This window comes from Podarcis liolepis, assembly GCF_965112155.1.
Source record: "Podarcis liolepis genome assembly, chromosome: 15".
Lineage (NCBI taxonomy): Eukaryota > Metazoa > Chordata > Lepidosauria > Squamata > Lacertidae > Podarcis > Podarcis liolepis.
Genome location: NC_139566.1, coordinates 870,025 through 888,582, shown reverse-complemented (window position 1 = coordinate 888,582; position 18,558 = coordinate 870,025). Strand labels below are relative to the sequence as shown.

The following is an 18,558-nucleotide window of genomic DNA, read 5'->3' as shown; positions in this document are numbered from 1 at the left end:
GGGCAGCCCCCCCAAAACTGGCCTCGGGCTTTGGCCTGAGTAGTGGGCCGCAGTTGCCGTGGCAACCAAGCCTTGGCAGCACCCTGGCCTGTTCTCCCAAGCCCCCCCCCGCCACCCCTGCAGGGTGGGCCGGCCATTGCCAAAGCAGTCTTCCAGGGGGCTCTCTTGGCGAGGCGGGTCGTGGGGCGCCGAAAAGGAACAGCAACAAAATGGGTTTTCCGTCGTGATTCCTTCCATCGTCCCACCAGGAGTTTGAACACTTTGGAAGCGACTTTCAGCGGCGGAGGGGGTGTCCCTAAAAACACGCAGCTCTGGGTGCCCAAAGGCGGGGGGGGAGTCCCTCTTCTCCCCCCTGAGCTGATGAAGATGGAAGATGGTGATGAAGACACCTTGGGCAAAGGAGGAGGAAGGTGTCCCAGGTGGGAATATCTAAGCAGTGGCGTCCAAATTTTTTCAGAGGGCCAGCTGTGATGAAGTGAAGGGCCATGGGGGCCGACCAAAGTTGACCTCTTTTTTAGGATTTTACCCCGGGAAATAAACTGCCACAGGGGCTGGATTCAACCGACTGGTGGGCTGGATTAGGGCCCTGAAACAGACTTTGGACATGCCTGATCTAATGCAACCACCACAACTTCCCTGAGCTCCTTAGAGGAAGATGAGAAGAATAATTTCAGAGGAGGTGCTGCTCCTCTGGCCAGTTGCGCAGGACGGTTGCTCCATGAGTGTTGGAAGGGAGAAGCATCATGCACACTGGCAAACACGATGCAAACAAGATGTGATCTGCCTGAGATAAGATAAAACCCCCAAGTGTGTTTCATAAGCTGGTCTCTGACCGTAATAAATTATCTATCTATCTGAACTTCATTCGCAATAGCCAATGGCCATATACAGTATACGCAGGAAATTTGATATAAGAGCACAATTTAAAGTCCTGAATCAGGAGTCAGTGGCCCTTATTCTGATTGCCCCCGCTAGGAACCTAGCAACCTTTGCTGATATCTGCTCATTTTGATCTGAGCTCCTTAGAGGAAAGGGAAGGGAAGGGAGCAGCCCTGGGTTCAAGGGTGTCCTGGGGTTTTTTGACCCTCCTCTCCCAGCTGAGGCTTTCCTGCAAACAAGCGTGTTTTGCATCCAGACTCCCCCTTTTCCCCGCCTTGCAGACATGGGGAGACATGGATCCCTCCTTCCGGGTGCCTCCAGCGGGCGCCTTTCTCGGCCCAAGCGGATCCTTCAGCGGCGACCCCCTGCACTTGCAGCTGGTTGGACTAGATGACCCTTGGGAGTCCCTTCCAAACTACGATTCCTTCCCATTATAATCATCTTTGGCTTGTTAACGGAGAAATCTGAGGGCTCCCTTGGACAAAAAACAAGGACACCAGCCAGGAAGACCAGAGCAAAACAGCAGCCAGTCGGCTTGGTCTTTACTGAAGACTGTCGCGACAGGACTCCCACCTGCCACCAGGTGGAACAAGATGGAAGCCCCCAACAAAAGGGAACCCAAACTTTTATTAGCTGCTGGTGGCGCTGTGGGTTAAACCATTGTGCCTAGGGCTTGCCAGTCAGAAGGTTGGCGGTTTGAATCCCCATGACAGGGTGAGCTCCCGTTGCTCGGTCCCTGCTCCTGCCAACCTAGCAGTTCAAAAGTATGTTAAAGTGCAAGTAGATAAATAGGTACCACCCTGGCGGGAAGATTAATGGCGTTTCCGTGTGCTGCTCTGGTTCGGCTTAGTCCTGCTGGCCACATGACCCGGAAGCTGTACGCCGGCTCCCTCGGCCAGTAAAGCGAGATGAGCACCACAAGCCCAGAGTCGGCCACGACTGGACCTAATGGTCAGGGGTCCCTTTAATCCCTATGTTACACCCCCCCAAACTACATCACCGTTACATCAGGAAAGAAAGGGGAGGTCTGATGGCAGGAATCTGAGCATCCTGGACCCTGCCCCATGGTTCCCCTTGCCCTCCACCAAACACCCAGCAAGTGGAAAAAAAAGAGATCTTTACATTTCCCTGTTTCCCAGCCAAGTTCATCCCACCCTTTTGTCTTCATCTGGGTTTGCTATTTCTGGAATGGCTACCTGTCTGGCACTCAGGTATCAGGATGCCAGGGATTCTCACTCAGGCAGAGGGGCTGCTGAGGAGCTGAGCTCACAGGTCTAGATGAATTTCTGAAGTTTTCCCAGTGAGCCAGGACACAGGTACATGGATCAGTGAATTCTTACATTTGGTATATCGTGCAGCAAAGGCCCTTTGAATAGATAGGAAGAAACTGTGATGAAGTGTTTTGTGGGGACAAGTCACAAAAGCCACAAAAGTGATGGTGCTGATTCTGTTAGTGGGCTGCATGTGCATGAGATCTGCTGGAGGGGCAACCCCCCCCCCAAAAAAAAAACCTATGCACAAATTCCTGCAACAGGTTCGCAACGAGAATCTGAGCCCTGCTCAGAGTAGACCCATTGGGCTCCGCGGAGAAGCGGCAGGGCCCCGATCCCGGAGGGCGGAGCTGCGGCGGAGGAGCGGCAGGGAAGGCGAGGCTCCGGCTGGCTCCGCCCGAGGAGGAGGCCGAGGCTTCGTAGCCGCTTTCCTGCCCGGCTTCCCCGCCTCCCTCCCGGCAGACATGGCGGCGCCCGCCCCGCAAGAGCAGCCGCAGCAGCAGGACGCGGAGCTGGAGGAGCTCCTCGAGAGTAAGGAAGGGGGAGACCCCGGGGTGGGGGTGGGGGGCAGAGGGGGACCCCCTCCAAGTCCCACGCCAACCCAAGCCCCGCCCCGAAACTGCCCTCTTCCCTCCCCCCAGCCCCGTTCACACGATCAGGGTCGCGACACGCGTGTCAGGCCGCGGGGTGAGAAGGGTCTGGGTCTGCCCCACCCCGCAGGGGGGCAGGGAGAAAGAGAGCCTCCCCGCAAAGGACCTTGACCTTGGGGCTGCCGCCTGCCAGGCCTCCCCGGCTGGTTGGGGGGCAGGTGGGGGGAGAGACTCCCCCCTCCATCCCCCACCTTCCCCCCAAAGGATCTGACACGGGGGTTGACTCCCACCCCCACGCCTCCCCTGTTCACGCCTGCGGGGGCCTTGAAAGAAACTCTCCCCACATTTTCTCCCTAAGGGGGGCTGCCCCATATACTGCTTATTTCTCCCCCCCCCCCGTTAGAAGCCTGTCTATGTGTGTGTGCACGTGGGAAGGTCTCTCATAACGTGTCCCAGCAGGAAGAGTCGAAACTCTGCCCCATCTCCCCAAATTAAAATAAATTCCCCCTTGGCTGAGTGGACAGAGACCCCCATCGCTGGGCACAGTGCCCCCCTCCCCATCCCCACATGATGCACTCCCCCTGGGGATTTTGAAGCAGAGGTTGGGTGGCCATGTGTTATGTATGATTTAGCTGAGATTCCTGCATTGCAGGGGTTGGGCTGGATGACCTTTGGGGGTCCCTTGCAACTCCACACTTCTAGGGTTTCTGCGTGGGCTGGTGCAGGGGGGGGGTGAGGCTGCCCTCAGGCTCCTCTGGGGCAGCAGGTGACCCTCCTGCCAGGGGGCTCATTTGCACCTGGCACTCATGAGTATATTTTATGACGCTTGTGCCTTGCCCTTTCTTGCTGCCACGACAAATTCAGGATATTACACTATAAGCCCTTAACAGCTCAGGACCAGAGATCATCTTACGCCAGCAGAGCTGGCACTGGTGCAGGTGCCGTACGGCACCCATTCTGCAGCCATAAGAAACCAGCATCTTAGTGTGTTGGCACCCACCCTGTGGAACTCCCTGCCTCTTGACAGGGCCTTTGCTGTGCTCTTTACAGCGCCTGCTATAAACATTTTTGTTTAAACAAGACTATCCAGATATGCAGAATGTTTACATGTGTCATATATATATATATATATATATATGCAGGTTTTGGTGTCTTCGGGTGTCTTCCCGTGTAAGAGTTGGGGTGTCTAGGCGACGTTTCGACGAGGTCTCACTCGTCATCTTCAGGCTGGTGCTTTCGGCTTCTTGTTACTGGAACAGAGCAGGATCTCAGTGTTTGAGTTCCTATAAATACTTAATGACCCACCTAAGTGGTACTCAGAATATCACTCAAGAAATCACTCAAGATATCCCTCAAGTAATTAAGGAACAAAAGAAGAAAAGGCACACTAACCTGGGAACTTCCTCTCTGCCCAGAACGTTGGAGGCTATACACCACACCCCCTCAACAGTATTTATAGGAACTCAAACACTGAGATCCTGCTCTGTTCCAGTAACAAGAAGCCGAAAGCACCAGCCTGAAGATGACGAGTGAGACCTCGTCGAAACGTCGCCTAGACACCCCAACTCTTACACGGGAAGACACCCGAAGACACCAAAACCTGCATTCCTGTACCCGTGAAAATCTACGAAAGCAATATATATATATATATATATATATATATATATATATATATATATATATATATTCAAACATATTAATTGCACAAAATTTCATCTCTTATACAATTTTTTTGGACTTCCATCAGCACCTCTGATGATCTTCCATTTTTATAATTTGTTCTTCATTTCTTAAATTCATATTGCCTTAATTATCATAACTAACACCATCCTTTTCATTCAATAAAGCAATAATTCCGATTATTAATCTTACAAAACGTCCTGTAAACCTACAAATGTAATTTGGTCATCACAACTACTTTTCAGATAGTCCGTAAATTTATGCCAGTCTTCTGTGAATTTTGAATTTTCGCCGGTTTCGAATTCTTCCTGTTAGTTTATCTAGTTCTGCAAAGTCCATCAGTTTCATCCTCCAGTCTTCTTAATTTTTAGCTGATTGTTGATTTTAATTATTTTTTGAATGTTTCCAACAGCTGCTTTTAACTGTTTTCCCCGATAACTTTATTGTTTTCCTCTTTATGAGGATTTTTTTTTCTAACGCCATCAGTGGTATATCGATTTTATGAATCAATACATAAATAGCGAAAAAATAAGAATGTGATGCGCGTTTTGCTGTGGGGCACATTTTGACCCACCTTTCCCCCAAGGTGGCGTGCGTTGCCCCCCCCCCACTTTAATCCCCACGACAACCTTGTGAGCTTGAAAGGCAGCGGTCACACTCCTCCCTGGCGGAGTGGCAGGATTGGAACCCGGGCCTCTCCCTGGACCTCATCCAGCGCCCCTATTCCGCAGGGATTGTTGTTGTTGCTCAATGCAACGCTGGCAACGTGTTCCTCTTGGGTGAGGCAAGAGTCTGGAGGTGGTTCTTTCAGTTGCATCACTGCTTTGAACTTTTATCTCCTTTTGTAAGGACTTTAGTGTGTCGGAGAGGATCATTGCAGGTTTTCTGTCATTTCGCAGCCCTGCCAGATTGAACGCTTGGGCTTTCCGTTCTTTTAGAAAACCCGCTTTGGCTTAGGCAAACTGGAGCCAGGATCTGCCTGGAGCTCAATAGGGGCAGGATCCTGGCCTCCGGGTCCCCTCTTCCCACAACGCCTCCTCGCACTCGCTCCTTCCTTCCCAGCTGGAGTCTGGAAAGGAGACTCTGCTCAGGATCTGGGCGGATTCAGGAGGAGATCGGAAGCGGATTTGGCCATTAAATTTGCCTACTTTAAGTGAAGAGAGAAATGCAGCAGTGACAAATCTGCGTTCTTTTATGTATCTATATTTCCACCCTACGTCCTGCAAAATAAAAATAAAATAAAATAAATATAAAATAAAATAAAAATAAATAAATAAAACAAACAAAAAAAAGAAAATAGAAATAAAAATAGTAAAGAAAGATGTTGTAAATAAGGCACCTTGGAGCTTGAAATTATAGCATTATTTATCAAAACGTGGCAACATTCGGCGGACTGATCGGTTATAACTTGCATTTTGTGTGTTTATTTGGAAAATAATCACGGTGACTTCATGTTACATCAGTCAGCATCATTATGCAACAGATAAAATGTGTGCAAACGGTTGTTCAAAATTTTATTCTTCCACTGCTCCCTTATTTTTACTCAACGCCCCCCCCCCAATTGCTTCTCCCACCCCCTGGATCATTACAGCGCCCCCCCAGGGAGTGATATCGCCCCCTTTGGGAAACACCAGGGTGGGGGGTTCTTCCTGAACCATTGTGTGCTGGGAAGCCTCCAGAAGGTGCCTTTTCCTTGGGGAAATCCCACCCTGGCCCCCCAGCAAAGAAACCCCTCTCTTGCCTTCTGGATTTAGGGGAGATGCGTACCTGCTCACGTCTGCTCCCTCATGTGGGGGCGTCTGTTTCAATAATGCCCCCCCCACCTTGCATCATCACTCTTCTTTCTCTCCCCCCCTCTAGGTGCCCTTGATGACTTTGACAAGGCCAAGCCAGTCCCATCACCGCCCCCTTCAACTGCCTCCGTCGGGGACGCCAGCGTCTCTGAGAAATCGCCTGGAGATGCTGCCAAGGTAGGGCAGGCGACCTGAGAGCCCCCCTGGGAATGTGGGGATGTGTGGGGCAGCTGGGGGAGAGAGGGCAGCCCCTTGCTCCCAAGGAGACGGACCTTGGGGGTCTTGGCTCGGCAGGGGTCGAGGGTCGCACAGGGACAGGACCTCTGACTGCCTGTTGCTTCTTCTCCCCGTTGCTGAAACAGCCTACAGCTTCTTGATCAGGGGTCAGCAAACTTTTTCAGCAGGGGGCCGGCCCACTGTCCCTCAGACCTTGTGGGGGGCCGGACTATATTTTGAAGGGGGGGGAATGAACAAATTCCTATGCCCCACAAATAACCCAGAGATGCATTTTAAATAAAAGGACACATTTTACTCATGCAAAAACATGCTGATTCCTGGACCGTCTGCGGGCTGATTTAGAAGGCGATTGGGCCGTATCCGGCCCCCGGGCCTTAGTATGCCTATCCATGTTCTTGATCCTGAGAACCATTTGCAGTTCCCGCTCTGTAAAATGGGCCCATTAGGCCACACAAGAACTAGTGCAGCTGTCAGAGAGGGCCGAGTGTGGCGCTGATTTGAGCTCCTAAATAGCTCCTTGCCTTGCTCTCCTCTGGCGAGTGAGTTTTGTTTCCAGGCGAGTGGACAGGAAAGTTCTTAAGACCCGATGGATTTATTTTCCTTTTGGCCCTGGACTTTGCCAGCTGCCTAGGCAAATGTTTTGTGGGCTATTCGTGTGGATTGGTCAGGGCAAGACTCAGGGCTTCCCCTCTGCTTAAATCCAGGGGGTGCTGAGCCCCCCATCTCGCCTCACCCATTTCACCTTTTCTCTTCCCAGGATTCCCTCTTTGCCTCGCAGGAGAAGTTCTTTCAGGACCTCTTCGATAGCGAACTGGCCTCCCAGGCCACGGCGGAGTTTGAGAAGGCCATGAAGGAGTTGGCCGAGGAGGAACCCCACCTGGTGGAGCAGTTCCAGAAGCTCTCCGAAGCAGCAGGCAGAGTCGGTGAGCGAGTTGCTTTGGGGGAGTTTCTTGAGATCCTTTCTTCGCCCCTCTTCTTAGCGGAAAGCCAGGCAGGGTCTGAACTTGCTCCCTCCAGCTGGGCATTGCTAGAAAGAGAAGAGTCTAGTGCCCAGATCAAGGGAAGGGATAAAAAGGTCAAGGGACCCCTGACCATTAGGTCCAGTTGTGACAGACTCTGGGGTTGTGGCGCTCATCTCGCTTTACTGGCCAAGGGAGCCAGCATACAGCTTCCGGGTCATGTGGCCAACATGACTAAGCCGCTTTCCGCCGGAGTGGTACCTATTTATCTACTTGCACTTTGATGCGCTTTCGAACTGCTAGGTTGGCAGGAGCAGGGACCGAGCAACGGGAGCTCACCCCGTCGCGGGGATTCGAACCGCGACCTTCTGATCAGCAAGTCCTAGGCTCTGTGGTTTAACTCACAGTGCCACCCGCGTCCCAAGGGAAGTGATAGTCCTGCTCTATTCTGCCGTGGTCAGACCCCTCCTGGAGTCCGGTGTCCAGTGTCCAGTTCTGGGCACCTCCGTTGGAGGAGGATATTGAAAAGATGGAGCGTGTGCAGAGGAGGGTGACTGAGATGGTCAAGGGTCTGGAAGCCAAGGAATGGTTGAGGGAGCTGCGGATGTTAGAATTCCTGCTCCGTTATTGCAGTCATGGGATTTTTGTCTATCACATGACAGTATATGTTTTGACTCCACAGAGTGGAAAGTGACAGAGACAGGATGTTTGTGTTCCTGTGTTCCGTGAAGTGGGACTATTGTCCTTTGTTCCTTTTCTCTTTGCTGTCTGATGCTAGAGAGAGAGGGAGCCACGTTGCAGTGCTCCGTGTGTGTTTATATGCAAATAATGTAGATTAGCCAAAATGCTGAGTTGCTGAGGTCTGTTACACAACTGCGCAAACTCTGCGGATCCCTAAGTGTGCCGGTGTCGGCTGGCATTGGTTGCTGTGATGTCCAGGCTGAAGAAAGCTTTTGAAGCTCCTGAACAATTGACCAGGAGGGAGAGAAAATGCCAGCTGGGCATGTGTCTCTGCCAGGGTCCTACTCGAGTGTAGGAGAAGCTCCTGACAGCTTAGCCTGGAGAACAGGTATCTTAAGGGCTGTCACATGGAGGAGGGAACATGCTTGTGTTCTCCTGCTCTGGAGGGCAGGACTCGCACCCATGGCTTCAAGTTACAAGAAAGTAGATTCTGACTCAACATCAGGAAGAACTTTCTGACAGTAAGAGCTGCTCAACAGTGGAAGGGTCTTCCTCGAAGGTTGTGGACTCTCCTCCCTTGGAGTTTTTTAAGCAGAGGTCGGACGGCCATCAGTCCTGGATGCTTGAGCTGAAATTCCTGCATTGGGGGAGGCTGGACTAGATGACCTGTGGAGGTCCCTTCCAACTCCACAATTCCATGAGACAACATCCCAAAATGTTCGGAGGACAGCAGCCCACACTCACACCCCGTCCTTCTCAAAACGAAGACTTCCACGCTTCTCAAAATAAATGTGGGGGTGCTTTCCCACCCACCCTAAGCATCACACACATTTATAAAGCAAAGCTAAGAGACCTCCATCTGAACATTAGACCCAGCACCTTTCATGCTGCTTTACATCAATCAAGAGATCGTACCGCTATGCTGTTACTTAAATAAAAAATATGTGTTAAAACTGACACTTTGAAAGGGGCTCTTTGAAAAGAATGCTCTTCAAAACACACACACAAACATAACCGGACTCCCACTGGTTAGCTAAAAATGCCTGGATGTCCCAAAGAGATCCATGCATTTTCTAACCGCAGACTCAGCTGAGTGAGTTCAAACTAGTGAAAATGCTGTGTGGGCTTCCAACGTCTGCTTAAAAACCTCCAACGAAGGAGAGCTGAATCTGAATGAATGAATGAATTTTATTATTACGGCCACAGACCAGTTCTGGCTCACTTACAATATCAGGAAAATCATAAAACACAACAGGAATACATTGAATTGCAATTGGGTATAACAGAGACAATTCAGATATAGTGGCAGTTAAAAATATACATTAAATCTAAAATATAACCTAAAATTGTCATTTAAAACCTTAATCATTTTAGTAGTACAGCATGTTCCCTAAGTTTTATGGCAGTTGCACAGAATTTGGCCAGGAGAGCTGCTGCTGTTGTTGCTACACGTAGAATTGTATGTGGGGACATGGGTGGCGCTGTGGGTTAAACCACAGAACCTAGGACTTGAGATCAGAAGGTCAGCGGTTCGAATCCCCGTGACGGGGTGAGCTCCCGTTGCTCGGTCCCTGCTCCTGCCAACCTAGCAGTTCGAAAGCATGTCAAAGTGCAAGCAGATAAATAGGTACCGCTCTGGCGGGAAGGTAAATGGCGTTTCCGTGCGCTGCTCTGGTTTGCCAGAAGCAGCTTAGTCTGAAAGAGATCTCGCCCACAACCTTCCAAGGTTGTCTGCTCCTCTATCCAATGGCTCTTACCCCTGGAAAGTTCTTCCTGAACTTGAGTCAGAATGCCAGTGTTGCCCAACTTAAAGCAACTTTTCCGACGGGTGGATTTGGGGGCACCAGGGCAACTCAGCCCAGAATTGTGACCTTTGCCATGGCAGTTCGTGGATGTTTTGTGGGAACCCCTTCTTGCCTCAAGCGAGTCTCAGGCCCTTGGGGTCTCCAAATCCCCGTTGCAGGATTTCTGGTGCCCTTTCAGAATAAAGACAGGGGGAGCGGTGAGGTTGCATCCTGTTTCAGGCTCCTGGGTGAGAGCAAAGAGGCCGAGAGAGCAGGTGTGTCAGAAGCGGAAGGAACTGACGCTGGGTCATTTATTTCGTAAAAATTATACACTGCTTGATTGTGTAAACAAACGACAACCCTCAAAGCGATTTACCAAAAAGATAAAACAGTAAAATCAAGAAAAAATCACGACAGTGCTTTAAAACCTGCATAAGTTGAAACACCAGATCAGATTAAAACTGCTTCAACTTTCTCAGGATTTACATATATAAATGTGTGTGTGTGGCTTTATATTTTTGTACAATTTGTCGTTCAAGTTGTTAGTCGTCGCTTTAGATTTTCGTACACCACGTAAGAGATTTATATATTTAAGAAAACTTATTAAGTGGTATAGAATTGGTCTAAACATATAAATAATATTTTTCATTTTAAAACCAAATGCATTTTTGTCAGAGCTGCTTGAAGATCCTAGCTCACAGAGGATCACGCTAGCCAGCGGTCATTAAGTAAAAGTCTTTATTGAATTACAGTTTCCATTCTCACGCTGCTGCGCGCAACTCTACGCCTAGTAGCTAGGTCGGCGAAGCTCCGTCTGAGTCTCCGCCCTGTGTGCACCAACTTAATATCCTAGCCTTGCTCCACCTTTTCCTCCTGACTGTCCTCCTCTGGGTCCCTCTACCCCCCGGGGCTTCTTCCTTCCGGGATTCTTCTGACGCTGACCCAGACCCTCCTGCCTCCTTGCGCCGGGCTTTAGGATCTGGCTCTCTTTCGGGGCTGCTTACTGCGCCGCCTTCCTCTGCATTTGAACTTGGCGCGCGCGCCCAACCTTCCACTTTCCTCTCAACCGTTTCTTCGCTCCCCGATGGAGGTGTGGCCATCCCCGACTCATGTCCTCCCTCCTGTGGAGGTGTGGCCACTCCTGACTCATGTCCTCCCTCCTGTGGTGAGCTGCCAGCGCTTCCCCCCTGGCTCCCTTCCTCTTCCCTGCTTCCTGGCGGTGACGCTGGTCCCGATTTCCAGCTGCTCCCCCCTGAGTCCTCTCTGGCTCTGTCTTCCTGGGGTGCCCCCCTAGACTCCCCCCTTGCCCTCGCCACTGGTGCTCCTTTCTGTGAATCCTCTGATTCACTGGAAAGACTAGGAGATCTCGGGTCGTCGTCGTCACTCATCTTTTCTTCTGCCTCCTCCCCTTCGCTCTCTGTTTCCTCCCTTGCCCGTGCTTCTGTTCCTAAACCCCTGACAATTTTCCTCTCCAGGGGTCTCTTCTTAAACACTTTCCTCCCTTGCTTTTTTGCAGGAAGCGACTCCAGCTCCCAGCAGGAGTTCACTTCCTGCCTGAAAGAGACGCTCAGCGGCTTGGCAAAGAATGCAGACGACCTCCAGGTAAACCCCTGAACCCCTTTCTGTCTCCCTGGCTTCTCCGAAATGCTTCCTCTGCGTTTCCAGCAGGGGATCCACTCTGCAGACCCCGTTTCGTCAACGTCTGTTTGGGGTGCGAGAAGCAACAAATCCCAGTGGCTGCCCTCACTGCAAGCGGGGAGAGCGCTGCTGCTTCTCTTGCACCCAGGGCCCGCTTGCGGGATTCCACTTGGGGCATTTGGTTAGCTGGGAGTAGATGGGACGCTGGCCTGATCCAGAAGGCCAGGGTCGCCATGCGGAGGTCTGCTCTGATAGCAGAACCTCCATGCCCAAGAGCAGTCTACCACAGAATAACAGGTGGCGGGGAACTGCAGAGCTGCTGTTGTGCTCAGGGTCCCACATGGGAGATTCCTTTGGGGGCACTTTTGAGAACTAATAATAATAATAATAATTTATTTATACCCCACCCATCTGGCTCAGTTTCCCCAGCCACTCTGGGCGGCTTCCAACCGAATATTGAAAACAATACAGCGTCAGACATTAAAAACTTCCCTAAACAGGGCCGCCGTCAGTTGTCTTTTAAAAGTAAAATAGTTGTTTGTTGCCTTGACATCTGATGGGAGGGCGTTCCACAGGGCAGGTGCCACCACCGAGAAGGCCCTCTGCCTGGTTCCCTGTAACCTTACTTCTCGCAGGGAGGGAACTGCCAGAAGACCCTCGGATCTGGACCTCAGTGTCCAGGCTGGACGATGGAGGTGGAGACGCTCCTTCAGGTCTACTGGGCTGGGGCTGTTTAGGGCAGGCATAGGCAAACTCGGCCTCCAGATGTTTTGGGACTACAACTCCCATCATCCCTGACCCCTGGTCCTGTTAGCTAGGGATGATGGGAGTTGTAGTCCCAAAAACATCTAGAGGGCCAAGTTTGCCTATGCCTGCTTTAGGGCTTTCAGGATCAGCACCAACACTTTGAATTGTGCTCGGAAACGTACTGGGAGCCAATGAAGATCTTTCAAGACTGGTGTTATGTGGTCTTGGCGGCTGCTCCCAGTCTGGCTGCCGCATTCTGGATTAGTTGTAGTTTCTGGTCACCTTCAATGGTAGCCCCACAGAGAGCGCATTGCAGTAGTCCAAGCGGGAGATAACCAGAGCATGCGCCTCTCTGGCAAGGGAAACCCCCAGAGCAGGATCCGCCCTTCCTCCATGAATTTGTCTGATCCTCTTTTAAAGCCATCCGAGTTGGTAGCCTCCTATGGGGCAGTGGGCTTAGAACGTAGCTGGCGGGGCTGTAGGTCATCTCTTGCCTTTTCCTTCCGTGAAGAGGTTGGCTTCCTCGCCCGGCCTCCTTAGCAGCCCCCCCCTTCCTTCTCCCGCAGAACTCCAGCGTTTCTGAGGAGGAGCTTGCGAAGACCATGGAAGGCCTCGGCTTGGAGGAGGGAGACGGCGAAGGGAGTCTCCTGCCCATCATGCAAAGCATCATGCAGAACCTGCTGTCGAAAGACGTGCTCTACCCCTCCCTGAAGGAGATCACGGAGAAAGTAAGGGGGGGGGACACATGTGGCTCAGTGGCAGAACAGCTGCCTTGAATGCAGAAGGTCCCAGGATCAGCCCCTGGCATCCTAAGCAGGGATGGGAAAGGAGCGTAGATGGGCTTAATGGTCTGAACTCGGTGTAAGGCTGCTCCCTACATTCCCAGAAAAACCAATGCTGTCCAGGGTTGTCAAGACTGCGGAGAGAATAATTGGGTGCACTCTTCCCACCTTGGATCAAATCTACGCTTCCTGGTGCCATAAGAAAGCTGCAGAGATAGCGCAGGATAGTGCGCACCCCGGAAATGATCTCTTTCGGCTTCTGCCTCCTAGAAGAAGGTCCAGGGTTATAAAGACCAGGACCAGCCGCCTGAGAAACAGTTTCTATCCAAATGCGATTTTGGTTTTAAGTGTAAGGAGTCTCTATGGGAGTATATTGTATTTTAAAAATGGGGTATCAGAGTTTTTAGGGGGCTAACCAGTTTGGGATAGCTGGGATAGCAGGCTTGTGGGTTTTAGAATGTCTGGTGTAGATTCCCCCCCCCCCCAATATCGTTGTTCTGTATGGGACAATGACAATAAAGATTATCGTATTTTATCATACTGTGTTTAAAGCAACACTAGAACAATGAGGACTGGGAACCTGCTTCATTTTTAGTGGAAAGGGCCATCGCTCAGTGATAAAGAGCAAGCAGAAGGACCCGGGTTCAGTGCTTCTCCAGGTGTGGCTGTCTGAAAGATGCCCGTCTGAAACCCTGGAGAGCCATGCCTGCCACTTAGTGTTGGGATACTGCCAGGGAGACAAAATCCATCATGGCCCCAAGCCGTCTGCCGGACGATCCATCGATCTCCCGTAGGCACGCAGTATCAGCAATTAGCGACATGAGTTTCTAGAAAATATCTTGCCACATTCCAGAGCTCATGCACACTCTTATCAGCAGATAATGCACAGCAAAAGTCGCACTCAGGAGAGCACTATTTACAAGTTTTATTCAGCGTTGATCAGAACAAAGAAAGACATGACTGCCTGCGTCAGTGTCTCCGACACAGAGAGAAACGAAAGCAACAGAAAACATAAACATCCTGTGAACAGGAAATACGCAGACTCTGTGACTCACAGCCTGCTCCCTTTTAAGGTGGAACAGAAATATCCTAACACTTAGTGTAGACCAGGGGTCAGCAACCTTTTTCAGCAGGGGGCCGGTCCACCATCACCCAGACCATGTGGTGGGCCAGACTATATCTTTTTTGGGGGGAGGGGGAATGAACAAATTCCTTTGCCTCACACATAACCCAGAGTTGCATTTTAAATCAAAGGACACATTCTACTCCTGTAAAAACACGCTGATTCCCAGACCGTCCACAGGCTGGATTTAGAAGGTGATTGGGTCTGGCCCCCGGGCCTTAGGTTGCCCACCCCTGGTGTAGACAGTCCTGAAGAAGATGAGCCCAAGTCCGGCTTCCTATGGTCCATGTAGGAGCAGCGTAGCCCACCCTCCTTTCTTTTCCTCCCCCAGTACCCAGAGTGGCTGCAGAGCCACCGCGACTCCCTGCCACAGGAGCAGTTTGAGAAGTACCAGGAGCAGCACAGCATCATGGGCAGGATCTGTGAGCAGTTTGAGGCCGAGCTGCCCACCGACGGGGACACAGAGCACAAGGCCCGCTTCGAGATGGTCCTAGACCTCATGCAGCAGGTGGGTAGGGGGCTGGGGAGAGGGTCTGGGTGTTGGGATGCTGCTAAGAATCGGGGGCAGTTGGCAAGCCCCCAGCTGGCTCCAGCCCACCGGCCAAACTCCAGTCCTTGGTGCAGCATGAACCTGCAACCCAGAGCTTCAGCAGAGTAAACGCACGACAGAAGTGGCAGGGAGAGGCTGTGTAAAGCATATTCACAAGCATTTTATTCGGCATACATCAGGACAAGAGGAAAAACATGTCTTCTCCCTTTCATGACCAAGCAAGCAGCATAAGCAAAAGCTATATGCACAAACGGAAGTTCCCAGTAAGCAGTGCTGGAATGTAAACAGACATATGACATACAACAGTTCCACACATCTGTTAAGGTGGAACGGAACATCAATATCCTAACACGGGGGGGGGGGGGCAGGATATTGAGTCCCCTGCCATGGTTCCCTTGCTGATGCCGCTGCCTGTTTTGTCTGCCTTCCAGCTCCAAGACCTCGGCCACCCCCCCAAGGAACTGGCGGGAGAATCGGTGAGTTTGGGCCAGGGGCAGATGGCGACCCCTCCCTTCCTTCCTTCCTTCCTTCCTTCCTTCCTTCCTTCCTTCCTTCCTTCCTTCCTCTCTCTCTCTCTGTCTCTCTCTCTCCCCCCTGTCCTGCCCGCATTCCCTTCCTTCCTTCCTCCAGATGTAGCTGGACCACAGCTCCCTTCTTAATTCTGCCCACGCCTTTCCTTCCTGCACGCCAATCAAAGAATGGTGGGGTTGGAAGGGATACGCCAGGGTCATCTAGTCCAAACCCCCCCCCCCCCCAGAATCGCAGCAAAAGCATCCCTGGCAGGTGGCCAACAAACCTCTGCTTGGAAACCTCCAGCGAAGGAGCGCCAACGTTCAGACGGGGCCCATTCCTCTGCCAAACGGCTCTTGTGCTCAGAAAGCTCTTCCTGAGGTTTAGTCAGAATCTCCTTTCTTGCAATTTGTTGGTTAATGTCCTTCCGGCACAACAGGAAATATTCCATAGAATGGCACAGTTGTGAGGGACACCTGTGGGTCATCTATTCCAACCCCCTGCAATGCAGGGGTCCCGGCTGATCTCCTCCTTCTCTCCATCTTCTTCCTCCTGCAGCCCCCCGGCCTGAACTTCGACCTGGAGGGAATGAACCTGCCAGACGCAGCCAGTTCGGGAGGAGGAGACCAGTGCCAGATAATGTGACCCCACAGAGCGAGCGGACCGGGAGGAACGCGGCAGAGGGGTCCCCGGAGGGGCGTTACTGTGTCCGGGGTTGGGGGGGCTGATTCTCTCTCCCCCTCCCCACCTCCTTTTATTTTGGTTTTCTTCAATCACCAGGTGCCTAAAATGGGCTGGGCTGACTGTGTTAATACGTATGTGTGCGGGGGAACTTTATAAGAAAAAATCCAAATAGGATGATACAAGTCAGAGGCTTTCAGAAAGTCTCAAGGGATGTAAATGGACATGCTGCTGCCGTCTCTGGGGTCCTGGGGTGTGTGTGTGTGTGTATGCGGGGGTGCAAGAGACACCCCACTTCTTTCCCTCTCCTTCCCTACCCTGGACCGATTAACAGATGGAGCTCAGCAGTCGTGTGTGTGTCAATTGCTCCCCTGGTTGGCTCTTGAGGGAGCCAGGCAGGTGAGGGGGGTGCTGGGGGGTCAGAGAAGGCGACAGCAGCCACCAACGGGCCAGGCCTACAGTTCTCAGGAACAGCAGAACAGCAGGTCCTCCTTTTTTTGCCTGGGGTTCCCTGGAATCTGCCTTTTGGAAGCCGGCCGGCGCCGCTCCTTCGAAGTTCTGTGACGGTTTTGGGCCACACAAGAAGTGTTGGCGCTGGACCCGAATCCCCTCCGCACCTGGCAGGGAGGAAGAGGGAGCGTCCAGCGGCCCCACCTGAGCCCCAGGGGGGATGCCTAGCCGAGGCGATTTTCAGAAAGCACTGATTTAAATGGGGGCATTGAAAACGTCCCTCCCCGAAACAGCTGCTGGGTGCCCTCTCTCCCCACTTTTCAATACTAACCCTGCCTGCCCCTCTGGTTAACACTGCCCCTCTCTTGGTGCCTCTCCATCTCTGGGCCCCCGGGAACTTGGGCTTGGCCAGAGAGAAAGCCAGGAGAGGTCAGTCGGGGGGGGGGGCGATGCCGTCCTCATCCCTGCCAGGACTGGTAGGGTGGGCTCTGGAGTTTATGTCTACTCTCCTTCCTGAGACGGGCAGAACCTCAGAGGGAGGGGTGTTTGTGAGTGTGTGTAAGGATAATTATTAAAAATAAAGGCGGAAATGCTGATCCTCTTTTTGCTTCCCTGCATTTTCTTTTGATGAAACGCTGTGTGTGTGGAGAGAGAGAAGTCAAGGCTTACTCCAGACACCCTGTTTTGCGTGAGAATAATTTCAGCGAGTTCCCCTAGGACCCTGCTTCCGACTGACAAATCGCCAGCTATGTCCAGGAAATTCTGGACATAGTTCGCGTCTTTAAGATACTTCCCAAAAGTTGCAGCTGTCACAAGTGCATTTTGATGTGATGCCAAAACATTAATTCCTGCATGGCAGGGGAGTGGACTAGTTGGCCCTTGAAGGTCCCTTCCAACTATAGTTCTATGATCCTTGCACGGAAGTTAACCTGATGCCATTTGGGGAGGAAGTTCGACAGGCAAGGAGCCACCACCAAGAAAGCCCCACCCCAAAGACCCTTCGTGGCGCAGCAAACAAGGCCTTTCCAGCAGATTGCAAAGCATGATGTGCGAATTATCTGGTCCGAGACCATTATGTACTTGTAGGGAATCAATCTCTGGAACTCCCTGCTCCTTGATATTAAGCAGGCACCTCCTTTGCACTGTAAAACTTTCTTTTTTTTAAATTATATTTATTAAAATTTCAGAGAGAAAAAGAATTACACAAAAACAAAAAATAAAAATACAAGGAAAATACAAAATACAGAAAAAAGGAATAAAAAACACTTAAAAAGAAGAAAAGGAAAATGAATCAATCTTTCTAAAGCTTACATTCATATCCTTGTTTCCCTGACCTCCTCATACCTCCCTTTTTTATATTCCAGTTCAATTATTTAAGTCAGCAATTTCTTTCCCTCTTTGTTTTCTCATGATCCTTTAACTTAATATACTGTAACTTTAAATTTTCATCTGTGCACTGTAAAACTTTCAATTTTCTTGATATTTTGACAAGTTTTCCAACACTTTGAATTGTGCTCGGAAATGTACTGGGAGCCAATGTAGGTCTTTCAAGACCGGTGTTATGTGGTCTCGGCGGCCGCTCCCAGTCACCAGTCTGGCTGCAGCATTGTGGATTAGTTGTAGTTTCCGAGTCACCTTCAAAGGGAGCCCCACGTAGAGCGCATTGCAGTAGTCCAATAACCAGATAACCAGAGCACGCACCACTCTGGCGAGACAGTCTGTGGGCAGGTAGGGTCTCAGCCTGCGTACCAGGTGGAGTTGGTGGACAGCTGCCCTGGACACAAATTTGATCTGTGCCTCCATGGACAGCTGTGAGTCCAAAGTGACTCCCAGGCTGCGCACCTGATCCTTCAGGGGCACAGTGACCCCATTCAGGACCAGGGAGTCCCCCACACCTGCCCCCCAAAACAGTACTTCTGTCTTGTCAGGATTCCACCTCAATCTGTTAGCCACCATCCATCCTCCAACTGCCTCCAGACACTCACACAGGACTGTCACCGCCTTCCCTGGTTCTGATTTGAAAGAGAGGCAGACTGCTCTTCTCCTGCTCCCCATAAGTATCAGGTTGATCATAGTAAGCACAGCATGCTGGACGAGATGCCCCCCTCCTTTTCGTTTGATTCAGCAGCCAGGCTGCTGTGTCTCCATGGACAGCTGTGAACTCATGGATATGCTGTGAAGCTGAATGACAGAAAGTCCTCCT

At 51.3% G+C, this 18,558-nt stretch overlaps 1 protein-coding gene across 2 annotated transcripts; it reads left to right on the top strand.

Moving 5' to 3' along the window:
* Positions 1-2,377: 2,377 nt before the first annotated feature.
* PEX19 (peroxisomal biogenesis factor 19) lies at positions 2,378-16,956 on the top strand. Of its 2 annotated transcripts, XM_083477263.1 has the most exons (8): positions 2,378-2,681; positions 6,281-6,390; positions 7,208-7,373; positions 11,391-11,476; positions 12,826-12,987; positions 14,496-14,672; positions 15,146-15,190; positions 15,783-16,956. In XM_083477263.1, the coding sequence occupies exons 1-8, from the start codon at positions 2,393-2,395 to the stop codon at positions 15,867-15,869; spliced, it is 1,122 nt and encodes a 373-aa protein (XP_083333389.1). In that variant the 5' UTR covers positions 2,378-2,392; the 3' UTR covers positions 15,870-16,956. The 2 variants fall into 2 exon arrangements, with proteins under 2 accessions (XP_083333389.1, XP_083333390.1); XM_083477264.1 differs by lacking the exons at positions 15,146-15,190; positions 15,783-16,956 and adding an exon at positions 15,083-15,099 and having other exon boundaries at positions 14,496-14,703.
* The last annotated feature ends 1,602 nt before the right edge of the window (positions 16,957-18,558 follow it).

What these genes read in the sequence shown, in the direction of transcription:
- PEX19 (XM_083477263.1), top strand. Translation starts at nt 2,393, where the DNA reads ATGCACAAATTCCTGCAACAGGTTCGCAACGAGAATCTGAGCCCTGCT. An exon ending in CGAAGCAGCAGGCAGAGTCG is followed by an intron (nt 7,374 to 11,390) that starts GTGAGCGAGTTG and finishes GCTTTTTTGCAG; the next exon opens with GAAGCGACTCCAGCTCCCAG. An exon ending in TCCTAGACCTCATGCAGCAG is followed by an intron (nt 14,673 to 15,145) that starts GTGGGTAGGGGG and finishes TCTGCCTTCCAG; the next exon opens with CTCCAAGACCTCGGCCACCC.